We start from the raw sequence: 24604 nt of genomic DNA, 5'->3' as shown, positions 1-24604 counted from the left end.
CAGATACCTTCTTGAAGTTTCAGAACTTACATCCCGCCCCCTGAGGTTTGTATTTTCATAACAATTTATCCCCTGAGGTTTATATTTCATAACAAATTGTCCCATAATTTGTTATGCAAATATAGCATTTAGGGGAAATTTATAATTTCTCAAATCTCAGGGATATTTGTAATTTAGCCAAACCTCAAGAGATATATGTAATTTGCCCTAATTTAAATGTGTGTTCAAATTTCTCTCCAATTAGATCTGTCATATTATGTGTTGATTCAATTCAAATTACGACGTGTTTAGCTGAAATACATTGAGGGGAAAAACAATTTTTCAATGATAATGTCATTTAAACGCATGTTTCGGGAGCTAACGGAGATGCGAGAGGGTTCTAAGAATAAGTTGAGAAGGACATCTGAGAAGAAGTGTTTGCATGGTCATGGAAGATCACATATAGACCCTGAAATTTCATCATCTCCACTTGAATTGGTTGAAAGGAACAGTTGGGAGAATTTTCCTTCTGAGTTGCTCCTTGATATAATTCAGCGGCTAGAAGCTACCCAGACCATGTGGCCCGCTAGGAGAGATGTGGTTGCTTGTGCTTCAGTTTGCAGGTCTTGGAGGGAGACAACAAAAGAGGTTGTAAGAACTCCGGAGCAATGTGGGTTGATTACTTTCCCCATCTCACTGAAACAGGTTGAAAAAAAAAAAAAACTCTCACCCTTCTTTTTCGGTTCTATACAGAGCAGACACGAAGTAGAACCGAAAAAACTCTCACCTCTCTCAATCTAATCATGCATATATTGGGAAATTGAGGTTGCTTCCCAAATCTATTTTTCTGATCTTCGCATCATTTGAATCATTTTTCATTTAATTAATGGGCAAATTCTTTTTTTTTTTTTTATATTTATTTTTTAATAGGTCGAACTTTCTTGGTTCCAAGTTCTCTATTTATGATAGCCAGCGTCCGTGTGACCATGCAATCCGATCCAATGGTCGGTCACATCGAAAATGCAATTACAACGTGGCTACCATATCTTATGAGCTCAATGTTCTTCGAACCAAAGGACCAAGGAGAATGTTGTGCACCATGAACTCAATCCCCACCTCTGCAGTTCAGGGAGGGGGCATTGCCCCAACTGTAGCAACATTTGGGAATTTCCTTACGCTGTGCTTGGTTGAGGGATTTGAGGAGGGATTTGGAAAAGGAAAGAGAAAAATTAGGTGAAATGTAAATAAAATACACCTACATTTCACCTAGTTTCACACACCTTTTCCCTTTCCCTTTCCAAATCCCTCTCCAAATCTCCCGACCAAATACAACATTAATGAGCAATGCTCTCCTTTATCAGTTTCTAAAGGGAAAAACCTTGTTAAATTTGGCTCAAATAGTCTTACCGAGCCACTTGAGCCAGTTCATGACACAAGAGATCCACTGATTTTGAAAAACAAAGCTCCTAGATGGCATGGGCAGTTGCAGTGTTGGTGCCTTAATTTCAAAGGACGTGTCACAGTCGCCTCTGTTAAGAACTTTCAGCTGGTGGCAGCTATTGAGCCATGCCAAAATGTTCCAGCCGCTGAACAAGAGAAAGTAATGCTACAGTTTGGAAAGATAGAAAAAGACATTTTTACCATGGATTATCGTTACCCTTTCTCTGCCTTCCAAGCCTTTGCAATGTAATAACCCAACCCTCGCATGTGTTCCCGATATATTTTCAGTCCCTCATTATGCGTATTTATATGCTTATTATGAAATGTCACGTGGAATTAAGTTTAAGTAAGTGAACCTTATGACTATGAATTCATATCTGTTGAATAAGGAGACACGTGGGTTCGTTTTTGACATTTTTATTGGTATGTTTGGAACCTCATTTTATTTTGGGGTGTTGCTTGAGGTGGTAATATGATGGTAAAGTAAGATTGGACCAAAAACTTTAATTCGAATAATTCGTCTACGATCAGCCGGCACTCTTTTGCCTTTTTCTTTTTCCACACTTTGAATTTGGATGTGAGGTTAGAACCATTGGAAAGCTTATCTCCAGGGCTTCAATTTGACCACAAGAATGACCTAAAACGAAGTCCGGATGAGAGAGTTATACCCGTTTAAAGTTTTCACATCTGTGCTGGAAGCAGGTCCGCACGTGCAGGGATAGCGGCGCACGTGCGGGACTGTGTGGGACAGCAGCTCAAAAACGTGATTTTTGGACCATTTCTTACATTTTCTTTTCCTCTCTTCTTTTCCCCTCCTCCATGTCTGAAACCCTAGCCCCCAAAACCTTGATTTCCTCCACTTTTATCAACAATCCACCATGGTTGTTGCATCAAGGATGGAGAACAAGAGAAGATCAACATTTTTTGCCGATTGGATTTCGAAATTTTGGAGGAATCTCATCAAGCTTGCTTGATTCTTGAGGTATGGAATCTTGGGAGTTAAATTGATGGGTTTAAATGGTGAACTATGAATCCTAGGTGTTTAATCAATGGAAAAATGGGAATAAAAAAGTAATGGGTTAATAAGTTTGAATTTGTCTTGAAATTTCAATATTTTCTTGAAACCCTAGGTTGATTAATGATGATAACCAATGATTTGGCCCAAATTGAAAGTAGAATAATGAAATTGAGATATTGAATTATATATGTACAAGTTTAATTGGAATTTGGAAATGTTTGAAAATTATGTTTAAAATTTGCGAATGAACTTTGTTATGAATATTGTAATTCATGCTTTAATGTAAAGGAAAAATTGGGGAAATAATTTATTAAGAATATGGATGACATGAACTTAGTTGTGGAATGTTGAAATGGGGTTCAAGGATTTAGTTTGAATTATGTTGAATTGCAAATTGATGTGTAATTGGTATATGTAGACACCCCATTTTTGACCGTCCTCAAGACTTGGACGTCACCGTTTGAACACCCGGTGATCATCCATGTTTGTGTTCGTTTGGAGTTCCCGGAGGTCTCGGCTACGCGCCTTGCCTCAGGATCTTCTAACTCGACTGTTTAGTGATTGGTTTTGCACCAAACACTTGTGTTTTGCCTTGGAGGGGCAGGGAATGCCTTGTGAGGCATCCCCACACATCACCGGCCATGGCCAGAGGCCACCGGCTGGTGTTTTGTTGCCATCGGCAATCTCTGTTGCCGGTCGGCACTGTTTGTTGCCGGTCGGCACTCATTTTTGTCAAAATGGCAATTTTGAGCAGCCGACTACTGTTCATCTACTTTATCTAGATATTTTGTGCCAGCTGTGATAGCTGGCACCAACTCTGTTCCCCTCCATACACGTGTATGGAGGGATTTCCCTCTAAGCAAGCTTGTTGTGTAAGCTTTGCAAGAGGGGCTTCTATAAGAGGAGAGCTCTTCTCCTTGTTCTTGGTTAGCAAGTTTGAAGAGAAAACCAGAGCTCATACATATACATACACTCTCTCTCTATATTTCCCCCCCCTCTCCTCCTTTGTGTGTGTTTGGTGGCCTTAAAGTGTATTTCTACCTTAGTTTTGCACTAACACACACACTAACACACCTTGCTTCGACTTTGAGGCACTTTGAAGGTTGTTTGTTGAGGTTTTGGGCTGGTTTTGGTCAATAGAAGGTGGCTGGATCATCTGTTCTTCAAAGGTTCTTCAAGGGTAATCACTTTGCTTTAGATTCCCCAAACTTGCACTAGTTTTTTACCTATCTTGCTTGCTGATTTAGGCTTTGTGCATAACATAAAAAAGGCTTATATTTTCATGCTTAAGAACTTTCATTAAGGTTGTTTTGTGGTTTGAGTTCAAACTCACCCTCTTAGGCCTTATTTGGCCCTTTTGGTGCTTCCTTTGTGAGGCCTTGTTTGCTTGAGTGTTCTAGTCTTCTCACCACTGAAAACCAGTGGATTTTCAGTGGTAAGAAAGGTGGTTTGAAGTCTTGTATAGGGGAGGGACACCCCTCTCCCTTCATTGCCTCATTTCCTTGCCTTTTGACTTAAAAGGGTAACGTACATGCTTGTTTGATTTTGGCCTTTTTCAGAGATTTTTGGGTGTTTTTAGGTCACATGTAACCTCTGTTTTTGGTCGGATTTGTGCCCTTTTGCATGCTTAATATACTTGCTTTACATTCCTCTATTTGGCCTAGAAATGCATCTCATGCTTAGGTCATGATTCTTGCATGTGTTAGCCTAATTTCATGAAGGTATTGGCCTTACTTTACCATGTTTAAGGCCTGTTGACCATCTATTTCAGTCATGCTTGCCTTGTTTGGTGTCATCTCTTTGTGTTTTGGCTTGTAAGCTTTGAGCATATTGACCTCTAGCATGCGTAGCTATGACCATCCTCATGATTTGGCATCATTTAGGATCGTATTTCAGCCCATAAATCATGTTTGTATGTTTGCATATGTGACCTCTTTCATGCTTTGAGGATGTGCCCTTTTATGCCTAAACATGAGTCTTGGTGCATGCATCTCATCGGAGCCACTTAAGCTACCATATTAGTGGGTTTTGGAGTCCATTTTTGCATGCTAAGTTTCTGTTTTTGCTTGTTTAATTCATGCCATGAATGGTCATGTTAGTGGAAGTAAAGTGTTCCCTTTTTGTGCTTTAGCCTTAGGACCATTGGCTTGCATGTTGGCATGAGTGTTTGTCCACCATTTTGGGCACTTTTGGCCACTGTTTTGGGGTGGATTAAGGTCTGCCCCTTTATGGTTTAAGGCCACCCTTGCATGCTTGTCTCATGTTTGTTGCATAATTGCTTCATAGGGTGTTGTAACATGATGATCCTATTGCTTAAACCATCTATGTTTGCATTGCATTTGCATCTTGCATACCTAACATTGCATACTTGCCATGGTAGTTACATAGCATTTGGCATGCCTTGCATCTTAAATCTCATGTTGCATTTTTGAGTCATGTTTGCATAACATGCATTGCATTACTTGGTTTGGGGTGTCAAACCAAGTGTGAGAGTTAAGGAGCATTCATACTATAAGTGATGTAACGCGTATTAACTCTCGGTCACCGGGGCCCTTGACTTAAACATGATGGGGTCTTGGTTCTCATTTGTGTGTTGCATGCATCTTTACATCAAATGGCAAGCTTGATCACTTAGGCTATCATGCACAATTGGTGGCTTGAGAATCGAGGGCCATGCTTTCCTGAGTTCAAAGCATGATGGGAAACATGACCATGCTCACATGTGCCTGAAATCCCATGCCATATACTGTCTGTCCTCTGTTGCTGTCAAAATTGTCTTCTGCAGGAAGTTTCTGCCGACCGGCAGCATCTAATGCCGACCGGCCATTGGTGAATGGCCGTTAACTCCATCAGCTGCCGATGGAAATTACATTTGGCCGGTGGGCATTTCCTCCAGTCGGTGGTATTCTGAAGCATGCAAGGAACCTGTCCCAGGACTTTGGCAATTTTCAGAGAGACAGGGCAGTGCAAACAGAGGCGGTAGTGGTATGGTACGGACTTTCTAGGCGAGCCGGGTTTCGAGCACGCATCATTCGGGCATCCCGATGCGGGGGGGGGGGCTGTGGCCACCTTTCTTTTCGCGTTCATTCTGTTAATTAATTAGAAGTTCTGTAATAATTAATGCGTTTATTATTCGGACTGTAATATTTATTTGGACCCTCCGAGTGAGGGCAATTATGTAATAAGCGTGCGTGAGTGTGTGTATGTCTTCCAACCCCACGTCTTTCTCCCCTTTTATTTACCTGCTTATGATGGTAGACTAGGGCATATTTTAAATCAGCATACCTTATGCTATGCATGCGTGCATTCATGCATTTGCCTTGCATGCACCAGGCTCGGCACATCACTCTAACTGCATTTGTACTTCGATTCCAAATTGAATACGTGATTAGTTGTAGCATTTCACATGTCATTATAGATTAGCCGAGCCTATCTTAATCGCATTCTATATGTGTTGCATTAGCCACTTTAACATAAACTAGGATCACACATGATTACTAACTAGTTTATTGTTTTGGTACGGAGTACGATGTAAGTATTTATGTTTTAGCATCCTCGCATGTGTATGGGTGTTGCCATGATAGTATGATTACCATGTGGCTAGATGCTTATGTGATAAACTGTTTGGATGCCTGTGGGTGAAGGTTGGGTTGCCCGAGTTGGAATAACTCATTGAAATCCATGTTTTTTTTTTAGCCTACTTGCGAGTAGCAAATTCCAAAACGTTTTCCAAAACAAATGGATATGCAATGCTTTTTCCCAAATTAGGCAATCTAGTCTATACTTATTTGCTGCGCGCATAACGTAGTAATTCTAGGCTAATAAATGGAATAAGAACACATAACGTTTTCAAAAATAGATATCACGGTTAGTAGAGGCCAATCTTCGGATCGGGCGAGAGGGGGTGCTCATAGCTGACTTTCCCCAATCGTACCCTAGCTCCCGAGCCGAGGCAACTCTGGTGATGACGGACATGTGGCCTTCGGCACTGAGTCAGGGTTTCCTAAATTCCCCCATAAAAAATATTTAGGTGGCGACTCTGTATCTGGCAAAGCAGTCCATGTTTGGCACTTCTTTTTCTAAAAATCTGTTTTCTCAAAACGATTTGCCAGATTTGGACTCTTTGGTTCAGATTAAGAACCGTGACATCAAATTGAGTCCGAACTGTAGAGAGGCCCCACGCGGGCACGTCTATAGTATAAAGAAAATTAAACAAGTTAAGAACAGAATAATTATATGTGACCCGATTTCTCTGTGTATTATGAATTGTGTAGGGTCAGCTACAGAGGTGGACCAAGCGTCTGAACACTGTGAGTAGTAGTACGGTAGTCGTACATTCAATGATCGTTAATGATTCTTATTGTTAACATTCTATTTCTTGCAAGTATGTTGATTGGAAAATCTAAAGGCATTATTGCGCAATACATTTTATTATTGTTGACAAAGAATACTAACATTATGTGCAAGATATCTATAGTGATTCATGACGAACCAAGGGAATGCATAAGCACTATGGAATCATGGTATTCACGTATCTCTGAAATCATTCAATTTGTAAATGTGCTTATCTCTCATTGGTAATGAACGTCCTGTTAAACTTAAGTTAACTCATGTGAATGATGTAACGGCTACCAGTAGTACTCTGCTAAGTACAAGTCAAATATGGTAACATATATGAACGAGCAAACAAAGGTGTATGCTTCTATATGCTCTTAATAGATCAAGTGAACTACGCTATTTCTTAATGAATAATTAGCTAAGACCACGGATTGTTTTATACGTTAATACCTGCTAAGTATTATGATAAACAACGGATTGACTTACGGATGGCTCAACCCAAAGACAGAATTAAATATCAATGACCTTGTCATGTAACCCACATTATGATGTAACCTGTTCTGTCTTTGTTAAGTGTACTGTAATGACATGATATAACAAGAAATGTTCTATGTTCTAATATGTTACGTGTTGAAGTAATGAACAGTTGGCCATATATGTAAGGTATTCATGACATCCGTAGCACACGACCCTTACCCGGGGGTAATAATACCGTGTTTTCAAGTATGTTACAAGTTCAAGTATGTTTTCAAGTATGTTTTCAAGTATGTTACAAGTTCAAGCATGTTTTCAAGTATGTTACAAGTTCAAGTATGTTACAAGTATACGCATGTTACAAGTTCAAGTATGGTACAAGGTTATATATGTTTTCAAGTATATGCAAGTTTACGTATGTTACAAGTTTACAAGTTTAAGTCTGTTACAAGTTTATGTATGTTATAAGTTTAAGTCTGTTACAAGTTCACGTATGTTATAAGTTCAAGGATATTACAAGTTCTTAGTACCGAGGAACAAGAATGCTTTATATTGACTTGTTAGCACTATTGAAGTGCCAGGTATAATTAAGTTTGAATTCTGATTTTTGTTTATGAGTTAAGCATAATGCATACGTATGAATTTGTTTCCGTTTATGACCTGACATGATATGTATGGTTGGTCTGGAACAAAGTGTTACTTGGAACTAAGTGCTACATTGTAAGCCACCTCTAGAGTCCATGTGAGCCACCTCTTGAGTCCATACATATATGAATGAGGCTTATAGCCAATCTGGGCCTATGGCCATTCTATATGATCTATGAGGCCAGAGGCCATTCTGTACTTTCGGTATGGAACAAAGTGCTGTACGGAACTAAGTGCTGCAATGCAAGTCACCTCTAGAATCCGTACATGAGCCACCTCTTAAGTCCATACATATGTGCAAGTTATGAGGCCTATGGCCATTCCGTATAAGTTATTATAAAATGAAACAAAGTGCTACACGGAACTAAGTGCTACGATGTGAGTCACCTCTAGAGTCCGTGTGAGACACCTCTTGAATTCATACACATATGTTCAAGGGCTTCATGCCATATGTTCAAGGGCTTCATGCCATATGTACAAGGGCTATATGCCAACATGTTTAAAAGTTTAATGCTAAATATGTTCAAGGGCTATCGCCACTTTGTTCAAGGGCTTAAAGCCATTATGTTTCAAGATATTATGTTTCAAGTCAATATGTTTCAAGACTAGGCCTTAGGCCGTTCAAGAATTAATACAGAATCAATTAACTTTTTGCCTCATTATTTATGTATGCATTGATATGTATTATAATTCAAGTTGAGCATTGAATCGTTTATGTACTATTATTCACTGAGCTTCGCTCACTTTATATTATGTCTGTTCTGTAGGTAATCACTTTGGGAGTCCGTCTTAACCCTTCAGTTGTCAACTTCAATATGCCCAGGCTCCCAGACCAAGTCTATGCATTTATGTCAAGTTTTGTTAAGATTTTGGCTTGCACTTTAATTATTTACCTAAGGTTAAAATGTATGTCTATGACCCTTTCTATACCAATGTTTGTTTATGCGGTCATGTATGTGTTTGGGTATGTCTAAAAATAAATGACTCTCACGGATGTGATCCTGGCATGTTAGGTTTAGCTCAATGGATGCTTTTCTGTGTTATTTTATTATATTAAATGCTTCCGTTCAGGCCCCATATGATATGTATATCAGGTTAAGTGTCCGTTTCTGTATGGGTCATGCCCGGACTTTTAGGGGCGAGTTTGGGGTGTGACATGCAATCTGTTTAAGTAGCTTTGACACCAAATCGGTTTGTGAATAGCCTTATTATCAAATTCCGATTGTGTGCCATGCTCATGCTTTACTTTTGTATAAGATGGTTCTATATATTTTCTTCAAAGGAGCTCGTTTTTAGTTTTTATCCTTTTCTATCAGTGCCTTTTAAGTGCAGGCATCAATTTTTGTAATGGCAGTGAGCCATATAATGTATTTTAATTTGCAAATCTGTTTAATTTGCAGAATGACAATTATGCAACATTTCTCTAGAGTTTGTAACTGCAACACTTTTTTCATGTGCAATTTTGAAGGAATTCAGTCTTTTAGTCACAAAGGGATTTTGCGCTAGTATATTTGATATTGACTAAAAGGGAAGTTCTATAGAACAAGTATTAGACTAGCGATGTTGTATGGGTCGGAATGTTGGGAAACTAAGAAACAACATGTAGATAAGATGAGTGTTGCTGAGATGAGGATGCTAAGATAGATGTGTGGCAAGACTACAAAAGATATAATTAAGAATGAGTATATTTGAGAATGGGTAGAAGTAGTACCGATAGAAGATAAGTTGAGAGAGAATTGATTGAGATGGTTTGGTCATATACAACGGAATCCAACAGAGACAGTGGTGAAGAGATGCGATATAGTGACGATAGATGGAAATGTTAGGGGAAGGGGTAGATCTAAATTGATGTGGGTTAGTTTAGTAAATAGAGATATGAGCCTCCTTAATTTGACTTGACTAATGAAATAGCTTTGGATAGAGTCGAGTAGAGAAGAAGGATTCAAGTAGCCAATCCTATTTGATGGGACTTAAGGTTTGGTTTATATTTGATATTGACTGTTGTGGGTGCACTATTCCACATCTCTCTATGAGAGATCATAGCTCCACTACATAAGTGGACTAACACCCTTAGACTAGTATGAGGCTTTTTAAAGCCGTGAGGGGTGAGTTGTTGGTTTTCGCCTAACTCCAAAGAGGACAATATCGTGCTAGTCTGGGAGGGTTAGCCGCTTCATTTGGCGCCGTCTGTGGGAACTCCCTGCTTAGGCAGCTAGTCCACTGGGAAGTTATGGGTGAACTATCCCACATCGCTCTTTGAGAGATCACATCTCTACTACATAAGTGGACTAACGCTCTTAGACTATTATGAGGTCTTTTAAAGCCGTGAGAGGTTAACTGTTTGTTTTCACCTAACTCCAAAGCGGATAATAATATCGTGCTAGTCGGGGAGGGTTGGCCGCTTCAAATGCAAATTGTATTACAGTGTATGTCTTCATTCACAAATGTCAAATGATTTGCAGCAGTAAGATACCGTAAAATCATAATTTTTTGATGACATATATGTAGCATCCGTACTATGAATTAATTGTACAATTGTTCTTGTTATTTACACAAATATTTAATATCTGTTGGCATACTAGTGTCATGTATTACAGTACTCATGTCACTAACTTTACTTTTCTCCTTGCAGACGTAGTGGCAACAATGACATTGAGTCTTTGCAGGGTTATCTGGGCTCGAGTCACATGGTTCCATAAAAGGCCTCTCAAGCATCTTCTTCTGAATGTGGGCTTGTAAGTAAGCTTCTGTGCAGGTGTAACACTGAATTCAGCCTTGTGGGTATTCTTTTAGTTGCCTAGACAGGTTTTGTCAGGTTGCGAGAGAAAACATGATGTACATAAAGATTCCTTTCAGTAATGGTTCTGTTTAACAGAATACAGTTACGGATACCTTGTATATTTCTGTTTGTATTCGCATTTAACCTTCTTCCCATGAAGCTTCCCCATCCATCAGTGCTGACTTCAATGTTCCTGACTGGATTGACCAGGATTCTCTTCGGTAATGGAACTGTGTAACAGGATAGAGTTATTGATACCCTGTACATTTCCATTTATACATGCTTTTTCTGCCCGATCTTCTTCAGTGCTTGAATCTTCTAAACCTTCTTCTCCATCAGAGGTAACTTCAGTGTTCTCATATGGGTTGATCATATATCCTACGTGGATGTGGATTGCCCCTTCTTTTTCTGTGGACTCAGCACCTAGTTGCATGGATGCTCCTCTATTTTCACCAGCTAGGGTTATGACAGTAACTGGTTTCTTTTCCATTGGAAACTTTGGGTGTTGAGTAGCTATCTTATGAACAAACTTTGAAATGTCACCCCTAATCTGTTTGAGCAGGGGGGCTCGTTTTCCATTGGATATGGTGGGCTCATGGCAAGATTCACTAATCTCTTCTGATTTTGCATCTGATTCTTGGAGGGCTTTAGGTTCAGGACTAACAGGAGAAGAATCTGATTTCTGGGTTGGGCCAATTGTCTCCAGAGTTGCTGTAGAAGTTGGTGCAGCTGCTGCTGGAGTGAATGATGCTTCTGAAAACTGTTTTGGCATCTCATTAGGCTGAACGATCATTTGACTTGATGCGTGGTTCTGGGAGTTCAGAACATTCTTAGATGTCCTTTCTTCCTTTGGTTGCGATTCTTGTGACTCCGGTTGATACTTTGTGGGCTTTTTTCTTCTTCTCCATCTCTCAAAGCTGCAGGGACTGATGCTTCTAAAGGCTGTTTTGGCATCCAATTGGGATGAATGGTTGTTGGACCTGGTGCGTGGTTCTGAGAGTTGAAAACATTACCAGATGTCCTTTCTTCCTTTGGATGCAACTCTTGTAACTCTAGTTAAGACTTTGCGGGTTTTTGTTTTTCTTCTGCATCTCTCGCAGCTGTGGGGACTGATGCTCCTGAAGGCTCTTTTGGCATGGGATGAATGGTTGTTTGAACATTATCAGATTTCCTTTCTTCCTTTGGATACAACTCTCGTGACTCTGGCTGAGATTTTGCGGTCTTTTGTTGTTCTTCTCCATCTCTCGCAACTAAGGGAATTGATGCTTCTGAAGGTTGTTTTGGCGTCCCATTAGGTTGAATGGTTGTTTGACTTGGTTCTTGGTTATGTGAGTTTAGAACATTATCAGATGTCCTTTCTTCCTTTGGATGCCACTCTTGTGACTCTGGCTGAGACCTTACTGAATTTTGTTCTTCTTTTCCATCTCTCACAACTGTAGGAGCTGATGCTTCTGAAGTTTGTTTTGGCATCCCATTGGGATCAGTGTTTGTTTGATTTGGTGCGTAGTTTTGGGAGTTGAAAACATTATCAGGTGTCCTTTCTTCATTTGCCTGTGACTCCGGTTCAGACCTTGCTAGATTTTGTTCTTCTTCTCCATCCCTCATAGCTACAAGGGGTGATGCATTTGAAGGCTGTTTTAGCATTTGTGTTTGACCTAGTGTGTGGTTGTGGGAGTTCAGAACATTATCAGATGTCTGTCCTTCCTTTGTATGCAACTCTTGTGACTCTGGCTGAGACCTTGCTGGCTTTTGTTCTTCTTTATCATCTATCACAACTGCAGGGACTGATGCTTCGGGATGAAAGGTTGTTTGATTTGGTGTGTGGTTGTGGGAGATCAGAACATTCTCAGATGTCATTTCTTCCTTTGGATGCAACTCTTGTGACTCTATTTGAGACCTTGCCAGCTTTTGTTCTTTTTCTTGATAGAGAAGCAGCGGAGGCTCAGTGGAACTGGAAGGAGGTTGAGTGTCCTTTTGAATTGTGTGTTGTAATTTTTCTGGTGAAAGTGGTGGTTGTGTCACTGCTCCTTCTATTAATTGTGCTTGAGTGGATGTGAGAGATGGCAAAGAAGGCAGTGAGGATGTCTGAACTGCAAGCTGAGGCAGCAATGTGGGTAGGGATTTAGGCTGTGCTTCTTGTAATGATGGTTGAGTCTCAGAAGCCATATGAGCCAATGATGAGGGCTGAGGGGTAGCCTGTGATGACACTCACACTGTCCCAACCACTCTTGCATGCATTTGTATGATTCTGTCTTGTTAAGCTTGCATTCCAATCTTGCCTTTGTTTTGCTTAAGTGTTACAGCATGCTTTGCATCTTGCTTGGTGTGAGATTAGCCGAAGTCATCCTGAGCCTAGGTCACCTTTGAACCTCTTACATCTTGGAAATTTCTTTGGTTGACCTTCACCTGGCATGTTGACCGAGATGTCACTATCTAGGCCGAGGTGTTCATCACCAAGGCCGAGATATGTATTATCTAGGCCGAGATGCTACCCTTGAACGCAAGTGATCTTGCTCCTGGATTGGTACGATCTAGACCGAGGTATGGCACATCTAGGCCGAGGTGTGGCACAGCTAGGCCAAGTGTTGTCCTTTCTAGCCGAGGTCATTGTCCCTTGCTTGCCGAAGTCTTGTTGTTAGCCGATGTCATTACTTGTCGGAGTACCCTTACCGCCTAGCTTGTTGAACACACTTTGTCATAGTTTTGTCTTTTCACTCAGTCACCTTTTTGAAAAGAGCCAACCAGCCGATGCCGCGTGTCCCAGCTGGGTGTTAAGTCAGCCGGCAGATCTAGAAGTGTATCATTTGTTTATATCTTTGTTCTTGAGGAGGGAGAAGCTCTAGGAGAAGAAGGAAGAGTTTTAGAGAGAGAGAGTAGATTGCAAGCTTGATCTTTAGAGTTTGAACCGTTAGATTTCAGTTTTGAGGTTAGAATCTTAATCTACCCTTGTTATTCTTATTGATCATCTAGCTGCATTGTATGAGTGAATCTGTCCTGCATGCCATGCATTGGTTCAAAGTTTGGGTTTAGAAAGAGAAAGTGTTATACATGTGTTCTTTGATCCGAAAGTTTGCATTGAGAACCATGTTTTTGTGTTCGTTTTTGCAAGATCTTCTAGTATGGGTACCTAGGTCCATGTTTTCGAACTCGTAGCATAAAAATCCCAGACTTTGTGATAACAGGTTGTGATTGAGCATTCATATTTTTCATGTTCTTCATGCTCATGTTCTTCATATTCATCAGCAGAGGGAAACCCAGATTTTCCCAACTTCATTTCCTTGCATGTGGCCCTCGAGAACACACCTCGGCGAGGAGGTGTGGGACCTCGGCCAAGACCTGGTTAGTGCCCAGCATGTTTTCCCGAGATAAGAAACTGTGTTTTGTTTCGATTTGATTTAGTTTTTGAAGAATGCCGAGGTCATTCGCATGCATGCAAGATTTGTTTTGAGAAGTGCATTCAATAGACTTTGCCATGTGTTTGTAGGACTTGGACTTGCCTTGACCCCGACGTTTGAAGAACTATGTGAGTGGTATTTTTAATAAAGTTATGTTATTAAGTTTTGATAAAGTTTTGCCTTGCTTGTTTTGGAAAAGTATTTGTTAAGCATGAATGACTATCCCTATTTTGTGTATCAAGTATTAACTTTGGTTTTGACAATCTTTGGAAGTCCGTACGTGCTAAGGGACTATAAGCATTTGTAGCACAATCTTTGGAAGTCCGTACGTGCTAAGGGACTATAAGCATTTGTAGCACAATCTTTGAAAGTCCGTACGTGCTAAGGGACTATAAGCATTTGTAGCACAATCTTTGGAAGTACGTACGTCCTAAGGGACTATAGGCATTTGTAGCACAATCTTTGGAAGTCCGTACGTGCTAAGGGACTATAAGCATTTGTAGCACAATCTTTGAAAGTCCGTACGTGCTAAGGGACTATAAGCATTTGTAGCACAACCTTGAAAGTCCGTACGTGCTAAGGGACTATAAGCATTATTTATACCATTCACTGAGTATCCAAGCTCACCCTTCTCTCTATATATGTGTAGGTGACGAGCAGGACGGTGGTGACGCCTAGATGTACTTGCCACTTGTTTTGGATTTTGCACTTTTGCAGCATCTTGAAGATTATGCTTCTTAGTTGTATTTCATTGTATTTTGTATTTGATGGCTGAGAAGCCTTTTGGTCAAGATGTATTTTTGTACTTCATTTTGTTGTATTAAAGTTATGTAAAGATGTATGCCATTCCATTTAACGTATGTACTGCTCTTATGGACTACTTAGCTTTGAATCTATTGCTTCCGCATTTGTAAGCCCCATATGTATACTCTGTTGCGTGTGAAACCTTGCAAGTTGGCCTTGGGTAATTGTGAATTACTAGCCATCATGGCACCATTCTACTAGGGGCGGAATGGGGTCGTGACAGATTGGTATCAGAGCACAAGTTTCTTATAGTACGTTATTCATACACTTGAGTCCTAAAGAGCATAGGATTTCCCTTAGAAAAATGTTAGGATCGCATCATATTGCTTGCTATTTGACAAGGTGTGCATCATCTCGGCATGACCATTTGGTATTTGTATACATGATTCGTGGTCCAGTTTGTTTTAAAGTTGCATTTTGCATACTCATAGCATCATGAGGAGAGGTAGACCACTAGTTGGCCGAGATCAATCAGAGGATAGACTAGACAGACTAGAAAGACTGGTTGAAGGTTTAACCCGTGAGTTGAGACAAATGAGGCAACAGAATGCTAGTGCTACATCTACCCAGGCCGAGCAGACGAATGGCCGACATGCAGTTCCGCCTCCACCTCCTCCAGTGCCTCAAGTGCCTCCGCAGCCAACCTTGTATGGGGACGGCATGGTCGCCTTGATTAGGGAGTTCAAGAAGATGAAACCGCCGAGATTCTCAAGGGGTATAGAGCCGATAAAGGCCGAGGCGTGGGTTTTGGAAATGGAGAAGTTGTTCGAGATCTTCCCCAGCACCGACGCTCAGAAGGTGACATTGGCAGCGTACACATTAGACGACGACGCTCGAAGGTGGTGGATGATGATCCGGGAAGCTAATCTTGGTTTAACTTGGGCCAGATTTTTGGAACTGTTTTACAACAAGCATTTTCCACTTAGCGTTCGAGATCGCATGACCACAGAGTTTCAAGCTCTGACGCATGGCAACAGGACAGTGGCAGAATACGACCGTGCTTTCACCGAATTGGCGAGATACGCGCCTCATATGGTCAGTGATGAATATAGGAAAGCCAAGAAGTTTGAAAGTGGACTGCGTGGACCGATACAGGATCGAGTCAACATGCTCAATATGCCGACTTATGCCGAGGTGTTAGACAAGGCCATTTTGGCGGAAGCTAACCTAAACCGATATCAAAATTCAGGAGAGAGTCAGAGGAAGAGACAGAACTATGAAAGTCGTCGGATGTCGTTTAATGCCAAGAAGAAGGCGAACGTGGGCAGCTCCAGCAACTCAAATCGGGATGATAATACTAAGCCGGCGTGTGCAAGTTGTGGGAAGCCGCATCTCGAGGTTTGTCGTTGGGCGACAGGGGCCTGCTTTAAATGTGGCGAGATAGGTCACCGCGTGAAAGACTGTCTGAAGGCAAGGACTGATGATGGTAAGAAAAATGGGAGCACCTCGAGTTCTGCACACGGAAGCAACGTCGGAAGAACACAGATGAGACAGGGCAGAGTTTTTGCTGTAGTGCCAGGAGACACCCAGAATGCTGAAATGGTAGTGTCAGGTACACTCTCAATTTGCTCTCAAGTTGCATACATCTTGATTGATTCGGGCTCTACACATTCATTTGTATCTGTTAAATTTGCCGAGAAGTTGAACAGACCACTAGAGCCCCTTGATTATGTGCTATCTGTATCTACTCCATCTGGGGGAACAAAAATTGTTGCATCCATATATAGGGCGTGTGTTATGGTGATTGAGGGTGTAGAATTATTAGTTGATTTGATGCCATTAAGCATGACTCACTTCGATGTCATATTGGGAATAGATTGGTTAGTAGCGAATCATGCATCCATTAATTGTGTTACTAAGAGCGTCACTTTGAAAACCCCAAACCAAGCCGAGGTCATTTTCTAGGGTAAGGGAGTAGTACCTCCACCTTACGTAATCTCATCCATGAAAGCCTATAAGTTGATCCAAAAAGGGTGTCAGGGTTATTTGTGCAGTATACTAAGTGATTTGAATGGAAGTGTTGAGTTAGCCAACATACCAGTTGTTAAGGGATTCCCCGATGTCTTCCCAAATGAGTTGCCTGGCCACTTAGTCGATAGAGAAATAGAGTTTACTGTGGACATCATGTCGGGAACGCAGCCTATCTCCAAAACACCCTATAGGATGCCCCCAGTTGAACTTAGGGAACTGAAACTGCAATTACAAGAATTGTTGGATAAAGGATTCATTAGGCCGAGCACTTCACCATGGGGAGCACCCGTTCTATTTGTTAAGAAAAAGGATGGCACACTTCGCCTTTACATCGATTACAGAGAACTTAATAAGGTAACCATTAAGAACAAGTACCCATTGCCTAGGATTGATGATTTGCTTGATCAACTACAAAAAGCACGAGTCTTTTCCAAGATTGACCTTAGGTTGGGCTACCATCAGCTGAAAGTTAAAGTCGAGGATATTGAGAAGACTGCTTTTCGGACAAGGTATGGCCACTACGAATTTTTGGTAATGCCTTTCAGAGTGACCAATGCTCCTGCAGCATTCATGGACTTGATGAACAGAGTCTTTAAGCCGTATCTAGATGAGTTCGTAGTTGTTTTTATTGACGACATATTGATCTATTCCAAGAGTACAATTGAGCACGAGAATCATCTGAGACTTGCCCTGCAAATCTTGAGAGACAAGAAGTTGTACGCCAAGTTAAGCAAGTGCGAGTTTTGGCTTTTCAGCATCTCATTTTTAGGGCATGTGATTAATAAAGAGGGTATATCAGTTGATCCCAGTAAGATCGAAGCCATTGTGAATTGGCCGACGCCGACCAACGTGTCCGAGGTTCGTAGTTTTTTGGGCTTGGCAGGTTATTACAGAAAGTTTGTGAAGGACTTCTCAAGGATTGCAGTACCATTAACACAACTAACTAAGAAGGGAACAGCATATGAATGGACCGATGATAGAGAATTAGCCTTCCAAGAGTTGAAGACGAGGTTAGTTACGGCACCAGTTCTTGTACTCCTATCAGGTAATGAGGAATTCCAGATTTTCAGTGATGCTTCACATAAGGATTTGGGTTGTGTATTAATGTAAGGGGGCAAAGTCATAGCATATGCATCTCGTCAGTTGAAACTTCATGAAAAGAACTATCCAACCCATGATCTAGAGCTAGCAGCCGTGGTGTTTGCTTTGAAGATTTGGCGTCATTACTTGTATGGAGCCTCTTGCCAAGTTTTTACAGATCACAAGAGTTTGAAGTACTTGTTCACTCAAAAGGAACTAAATTTGAGGCAGAGAAGATGGCTTGAATTATTGAAGGATTACGACATGCAGATTCAGTATCACCCAGGTAAAGCAAACTCGGTAGCCGACGCATTGAGTAGAAAGTCAGCGGGAAGTTTGGCATGCCTAGCCGTGATTGCAGTGGAGCCGACTACTATTGGGGAAGTAAAGGCAAGGCAAATGGAGGATGAATTCCTAAAGAAGGTAGCCGACGAGATTATCACCAGGCCGAGGTCAGGTTACACCCTTGAGAATGGAGTGCTTAAGTTTGAAAGAAGATTGTGCGTGGTCGACATCCCAGAGTTGAAAGGAAAGATTTTGCAAGACTCTCATGAATCTAGATTTGAAGTTCACCCAGGGAACACCAAGATGTATCAAGACGTAAAACAGACTTTTTCGTGGCCAAATATGAAAAAAGAGATAGCCGAGTTCGTGTCCCAGTGTTTATATTGTCAACAAATGAAGGCAGAACATCAGAGGCCAGCAGGACTTCTCCAACCTTTGCCGATTCCTGAGTGGAAATGGGAATACATCTCCATGGACTTTGTGATTGGTTTGCCGAAGACACAGAAAGGGATGGATTCGATCTGGGTTATAATTGACAAATTAACTAAGTCAGCACATTTCGTGCCTGTTAAGGCTTCGTTTAATGCTGAACGACTTGCTGTGTTGTATATGAATGAGATTGTTAGGCTTCATGGTGTGCCGATGTCCATTGTGTCAGACCGAGATTCAAAGTTTGTTTCTAGATTTTGGCAGAGTTTACAAAGGGCTTTGGGGACCGAATTGAAGTTTAGTACGACTTTTCATCCTTAGATCGATGGTCAAATAGAGAGAACAATCTAGACACTTGAAGATATGCTTAGACTATGTGTATTGGACTTCAAGGGAAGTTGGGAAGTGCATTTGCCATTAGTAGAGTTCGCTTACAACAACAGTTATCAAGCCAGCATTGGCATGGCGCCGTATGAAGCCTTGTATGGAAGAAAGTGCAGATCGCCGATATGTTGGAGCGAGGTAGGAGATACAGCTTTGATCGGCCCCAATCTAGTTCAAAGGACAACCGAGAAGATTAAGCTCATTCGACGAAGGATCAAAACTACTCAGGGTTGGCAAAAGAGTTATGCCGATCAGAGAAGAAGAGAGTTGGAATTTGAAGTTGGGGATCATGTATTCCTGAAGATTTCGCCGATGAAAGGAGTTTCAAGATCTGAGAAGAAGGGTAAATTGGCACCCCGTTACATTGGGCCGTTTGAAATCCTTGAGAAAATTAACCCGGTTGCCTACAGATTTGCTTTGCCGCCGAGGTTAAGTCAAGTCCACAATGTGTTCCATATTTTGATGTTGAGGAAGTATGTTCGGGATCCACTGCACGTGATTGATCATTTTGGGATTGTGGTTGACGAAGACTTAAGCTATGAAGAAAAGCCGATGCATATTATCGATAGACAAGTGAGGCAATTGAGAAACAAGGCAATACCGATGGTGAAAATTGAATGGAAAGAGCATTACGGTAGGGATGCTACATGGGAGATGGAAGAAGAAATGAAAGTCCGATATCCAGAGTTATTCTCGAATCAAGGTAACTCAAGTTTGGGGACCAAACTTCTTGAAGGGGGGTAGGATGTGATGACCCTCACACTGTCCCAACCACTCTTGCATGCATTTGTATGATTCTGTCTTGTTAAGCTTGCATTTCCAATCTTGCCTTTGTTTTGCTTAAGTGTTACAGCATGCTTTGCATCTTGCTTGGTGTGAGATTAGTCAAAGTCATCCTGAGCCTAGGTCACCTTTGAACCTCTTACATCTTGGAAATTTCTTTGGTTGACCTTCACCTGGCATGTTGACCGAGATGTCACTATCTAGGCCGAGGTGTTCATCACCAAGGCCGAGATGTGTATTATCTAGGCCGAGATGCTACCCCTGAACCCAAGTGATCTTGCTCCTAGATTGGTACGATCTAGACCGAGGTATGGCATATCTAGGCTGAGGTGTGGCACAGCTAGGCCAAGTGTTGTCCTCTCTAGCCGAGGTCATTGTCCCTTGCTTGCCGAAGTCTTGTTGTTAGCCGATGTCATTACTTGTCGGAGTACCCTTACTGCCTAACTTGTTGAACACACTTTGTCATAGTCTTGTCTTTTCACTTAGTCACCTTTTTGAAAAGAGCCAACCAGCTAATGCCACGTGTCCCAGCTGGGTGTTAAGTCAGCCGACAGATCTAGAAGTGTATCATTTGTTTTATATCTTTGTTCTTGAGGAGAGAGAAGCTCTAGGAGAAGAAGGAAGAGTTTTAGAGAGAGAGAGTAGATTGCAAGCTTGATCTTTAGAGCTTGAACCGTTGGATTTGAGTTTTGAGGTTAGAATCTTAATCTACCCTTGTTATTCTTATTAATCATCTAGCTGCATTGCACGATTGAATCTTTCCTGCATGCCATGCATTGATTCAAAGTTTGGGTTTAGAAAGAGAAAGTGTTATCCATGTGTTCTTGGAGAAATGTCTTGTTTGATTCGAAAGTTTGCATTGAGAACCATGTTTTTGTGTTTGTTTTCGCAAGATCTTCTAGTATGGGTACCCAGGTCCATGTTTTCGAACTCGTAGCATGAAAATCCCAGACTTTGTGATAACAGGTTGTGATTGAGCATTCATATTTTTCATGTTCTTCATGTTCATCAGCAGAGGGAAACCCAGATTTTCCCAACTTCGTTTCCTTGAATGTGGCCCTCTGGAACACACCTCGGCGAGGAGGTGTGGGACCTCGGCCAAGACCTGGTTAGTGCCCAGCATGTTTTCCCGAGATAAGAAACTGTGTTTTGTTTCGATTTGATTTAGTTTTTGAAGAATGCCGAGGTCATTCGCATGCATGCAAGATTTGTTTTGAGAAGTGCATTCAATAGACTTTGCCATGTGTTTGTAGGACTTGGACTTGCCTTGACCCCGACGTTTGAAGAACTATGTGAGTGGTATTTTTAATAAAGTTATGTTATTAAGTTTTGATAAAGTTTTGCCTTGCTTGTTTTGGAAAAGTATTTGTTAAGCATGAATGACTATCCCTATTTTGTGTATCAAGTATTAACTTTGGTTTTGACAATCTTTGGAAGTCCGTACGTGCTAAGGGACTATAAGCATTTGTAGCACAATCTTTGGAAGTCCGTACGTGCTAAGGGACTATAAGCATTTGTAGCACAATCTTTGAAAGTCCGTACGTGCTAAGGGACTATAAGCATTTGTAGCACAATCTTTGGAAGTACGTACGTCCTAAGGGACTATAGGCATTTGTAGCACAATCTTTGGAAGTCCGTACGTGCTAAGGGACTATAAGCATTTGTAGCACAATCTTTGAAAGTCCGTACGTGCTAAGGGACTATAAGCATTTGTAGCACAACCTTGAAAAGTTCGTACGTGCTAGGGGACTATAAGCATTTGTAGCACAACCTTTGTTAATGTCATCCCTTGGAACTTGAAAGCCTTGAAAGACTTTAATTGTTGAGACTTGAAAGATTTGTTAGATAAACTTGAATTGCCCTTGGATTTTGTACAAGATGTGATGTGCCTTGATTTGATAAAGATTTCGGATATCATTCATGTAAACCCCTTTATTATTTATACCATTCACTGAGTATCCAAGCTCACCCCTCTCTATATATATATGTAGGTGACGAGCAGGACGGTGGTGAAGCCTAGATGTACTTGCCACTTGTTTTGGATTTTGCACTTTTGCAGCATATTGAAGATTATGCTTCTTAGTTGTATTTCATTGTATTTTGTATTTGATAGCTGAGAAGCCTTTTGGTCAAGATGTATTTTTGTACTTCATTTTATTGTATTAAAGTTATGTAAAGATGTATGCCATTCCATTTAACTTATGCACTGCTCTTATGAACTACTTAGCTTTGAATCTATTGCTTCCGCATTTGTAAGCCCCATATGTATACTCTGTTATGTGTGAAACCTTGCAAGTTGGCCTTGGGTAATTGTGAATTACTGGCCATCATGGCACCATTCTACTAGGGACGGAATGGGGTCGTGACATAGCCCATGGTTGAAAGGTTACATGAGATGGTGACAAGGGTTGAGTGGAAGCTTGGAATTCTGTTGCTGCATGTGCTGGTGATGGGGGTTGAGAGGCATGCTCAGATTGTGTTGCTGCATGAGATGGTGATTCTGGTTGAGAAGTGACTTAGGATTGAGTCGTTGCACTTGATGGTAAAGGCGATTGAGACTCAGTTCTTGATGATGCTTGAGCTTGTCTGGCCTATGTTGGGCTTAACCCTGGAACCATAGAAGGTGGACTATGAGTAGGATTTGTGGTAGCAGTCTGGATTTGGATTTCGGTTTTAGCAGTAGGGAGTTGTGGTGGGCGAGGGCCTGGTGTTGCTGGTAGCCAAGGGATCGGAATGCCAAAGATCTTCTTTTTGGCCATAGATAATACAGAAAATGATGACTGGTTGTGCTTTGATAATGATATCCAACATTTGACAAGAAGTGCATATAAATAGGTTTTGTTTGATACCTTGGAATGTTTTCAGGACACTTACATTGTTTGTCTTCTTATATTCACTGGTTGATTCGTTGCCTCCCAGGGACTTCTGCCGGTTTTGAGACGTGGGATTCCATTACTCAAACTTTCCCTCACTGGCAGGTCTAGCATCTTGTTTCAATCCGCTTTGGATTTCTATTTTCTGCTTTTGCATTCCAATTCTTGAACGTTGATGTCTAGTAGTGTATTGAACTTGGTAACAATGAGGAATCTGTATGTACTTTTCCGCTCCAATAGGCATTCCAAGCATATGTTAATGTGAATTTATCTTTGTTTAAGAACAGGTTCCCCTCCCTTTGCCCATTGCTTTCCAAATTATACATGAAACTCTTGAAGCAACTTGTGGGTGATTAAAGCTATTTTACACATCATGTCCACCTAAAGAAGCAACTTACCAGGAATGAAAAGAACACCCTAAAATGCATTTTGACAAGCAAGCAATGGAGGCAAGAATCAAGATATTCTTTTCAGCTGTGTTTGGTTGAGAGATTTAGGGAGTGATTTAGAAAGGGAAAGGGAAAGGGAAAAAGGTGTGTGAAACTTATGTTACCTGGAATGTGGTTCATTCTAATATGAGAAACGGGAACAGGAATATGGTGCGCTATATGCTCTAAAATGTGATACAATAGGAGTAGACTTGTATATATAATATACTTGCGAATTTAAGGTACTTTAGAGTAATTTTCTTTTAATTATTAGGCATCTAATAAAATTTAGTTTCATGTAGCAAAACATTTCTATGAGTATTATGACTCATTTTTTATGTTTTGTCTTGTCAAAACTTAACTTACTTTAGATTTTAATTCATTATATTTGATTTTTTTTCCTCCTAAGGAAACATTTAAGAAAATTTATTGGAAAAACTTTGGGGATCGTTTTAGATCGCTAAATTTACCGTTATGGAACGGAAGTGTACCATATTTTGGATCGTGCGTACCAATATGTAATTTGTTAGGGTATTAGCGTTTTTTGGTAACATAGTGTGAAATTAGGTGAAATGTAAGTATATTTGATTCGCATTTCACTTATCTTTTTCTTTTCTTTTTCCCTTTCTAAATTCCTTACCGAATCTCCCAACCAAACACATCATTAGTCTCCTCTGGATTGCCAACAGTGGAAGCAGGACATATCTTCAGCTTCAAGAGAGCTTCCATTCAGCTCCAAGCTCAACCTCTAATCTAATTACAAGATATGTTTGTTGTAGTACTATTTTTGTTGCTTTATATATATATATATATAATTTTTTCTTTTCTTTTCTTGATTTGCTAACTAGTGTCCTCAAGGCACAAAACATAAAAATAAAAACAGTAAACTTTTTTCACAAATTTATACATTCTTTTTATTGTTTTCAAACTGATTATAATATTTTTCATCTATTCCAATAAACTTTTCACAAATTTCAACACTTTTTCACCCCAATTACCCTTTCATTAACCCTTTTTTTTTTTTTCCCCTTTTAAGTTGTCATTTTTGTTTTTAACTTTACACTCGTATCTTTATACACATATTGCTTTCTTCCAATGGAGTTGGCAGACTCAGAAAATCTGTGCTTTTGTGCACTAGTGTTCTAATATAAAGATTCTGAAGTCATTTTCCAAAAACCAAAACAAGAGATCAATTCATATTCACTGCTTAAATCTAATAGAAAACTCTTATGAATGGTGAGAGTTGTTTATGGCATTCTTTTGTTTCAGTTGACGGGAAAAATGCAAGGATTTGTCCGGGCAGTACGGTCTTGCCAAGAAACACTCAAGATTGCAACTCTACAACATTCACTTGTAAGGGATACAACTGAGATGAAGAAAATATTCTCATGATGTAGGCGTGTCGCCTCCTCTCCTATTATGCATCACAAGGGTTTACAGAACACGACAGTGGCAGATGTGTTGATGACAAAAGAGTATAATTTTGATCAAAATTCATA

General features: G+C 40.6%; 1 protein-coding gene across 1 annotated transcript; it reads left to right on the top strand.

Annotated features, from left to right (window-relative positions):
* Window positions 1–232: 232 nt before the first annotated feature.
* LOC114281127 (tubby-like F-box protein 5) lies at window positions 233–6962 on the top strand. Its single transcript, XM_082868929.1, is given in 5 exon segments — window positions 233–767; window positions 769–804; window positions 910–1128; window positions 1297–1665; window positions 6712–6962. Coding segments are annotated over 5 exon segments (1098 nt in total). The 5' UTR covers window positions 233–324; the 3' UTR covers window positions 6743–6962.
* Window positions 6963–24604: the final 17642 nt, after the last annotated feature.

The sequence above is a fragment of the Camellia sinensis genome, chromosome 5, assembly GCF_055761805.1.
Source record: "Camellia sinensis isolate YWXY chromosome 5, ASM5576180v1, whole genome shotgun sequence".
Taxonomy (NCBI): Eukaryota; Viridiplantae; Streptophyta; class Magnoliopsida; order Ericales; family Theaceae; genus Camellia; species Camellia sinensis.
Note: the sequence above shows the minus strand (reverse complement) of the source record. Positions and strands in the feature narration are given on the sequence as shown.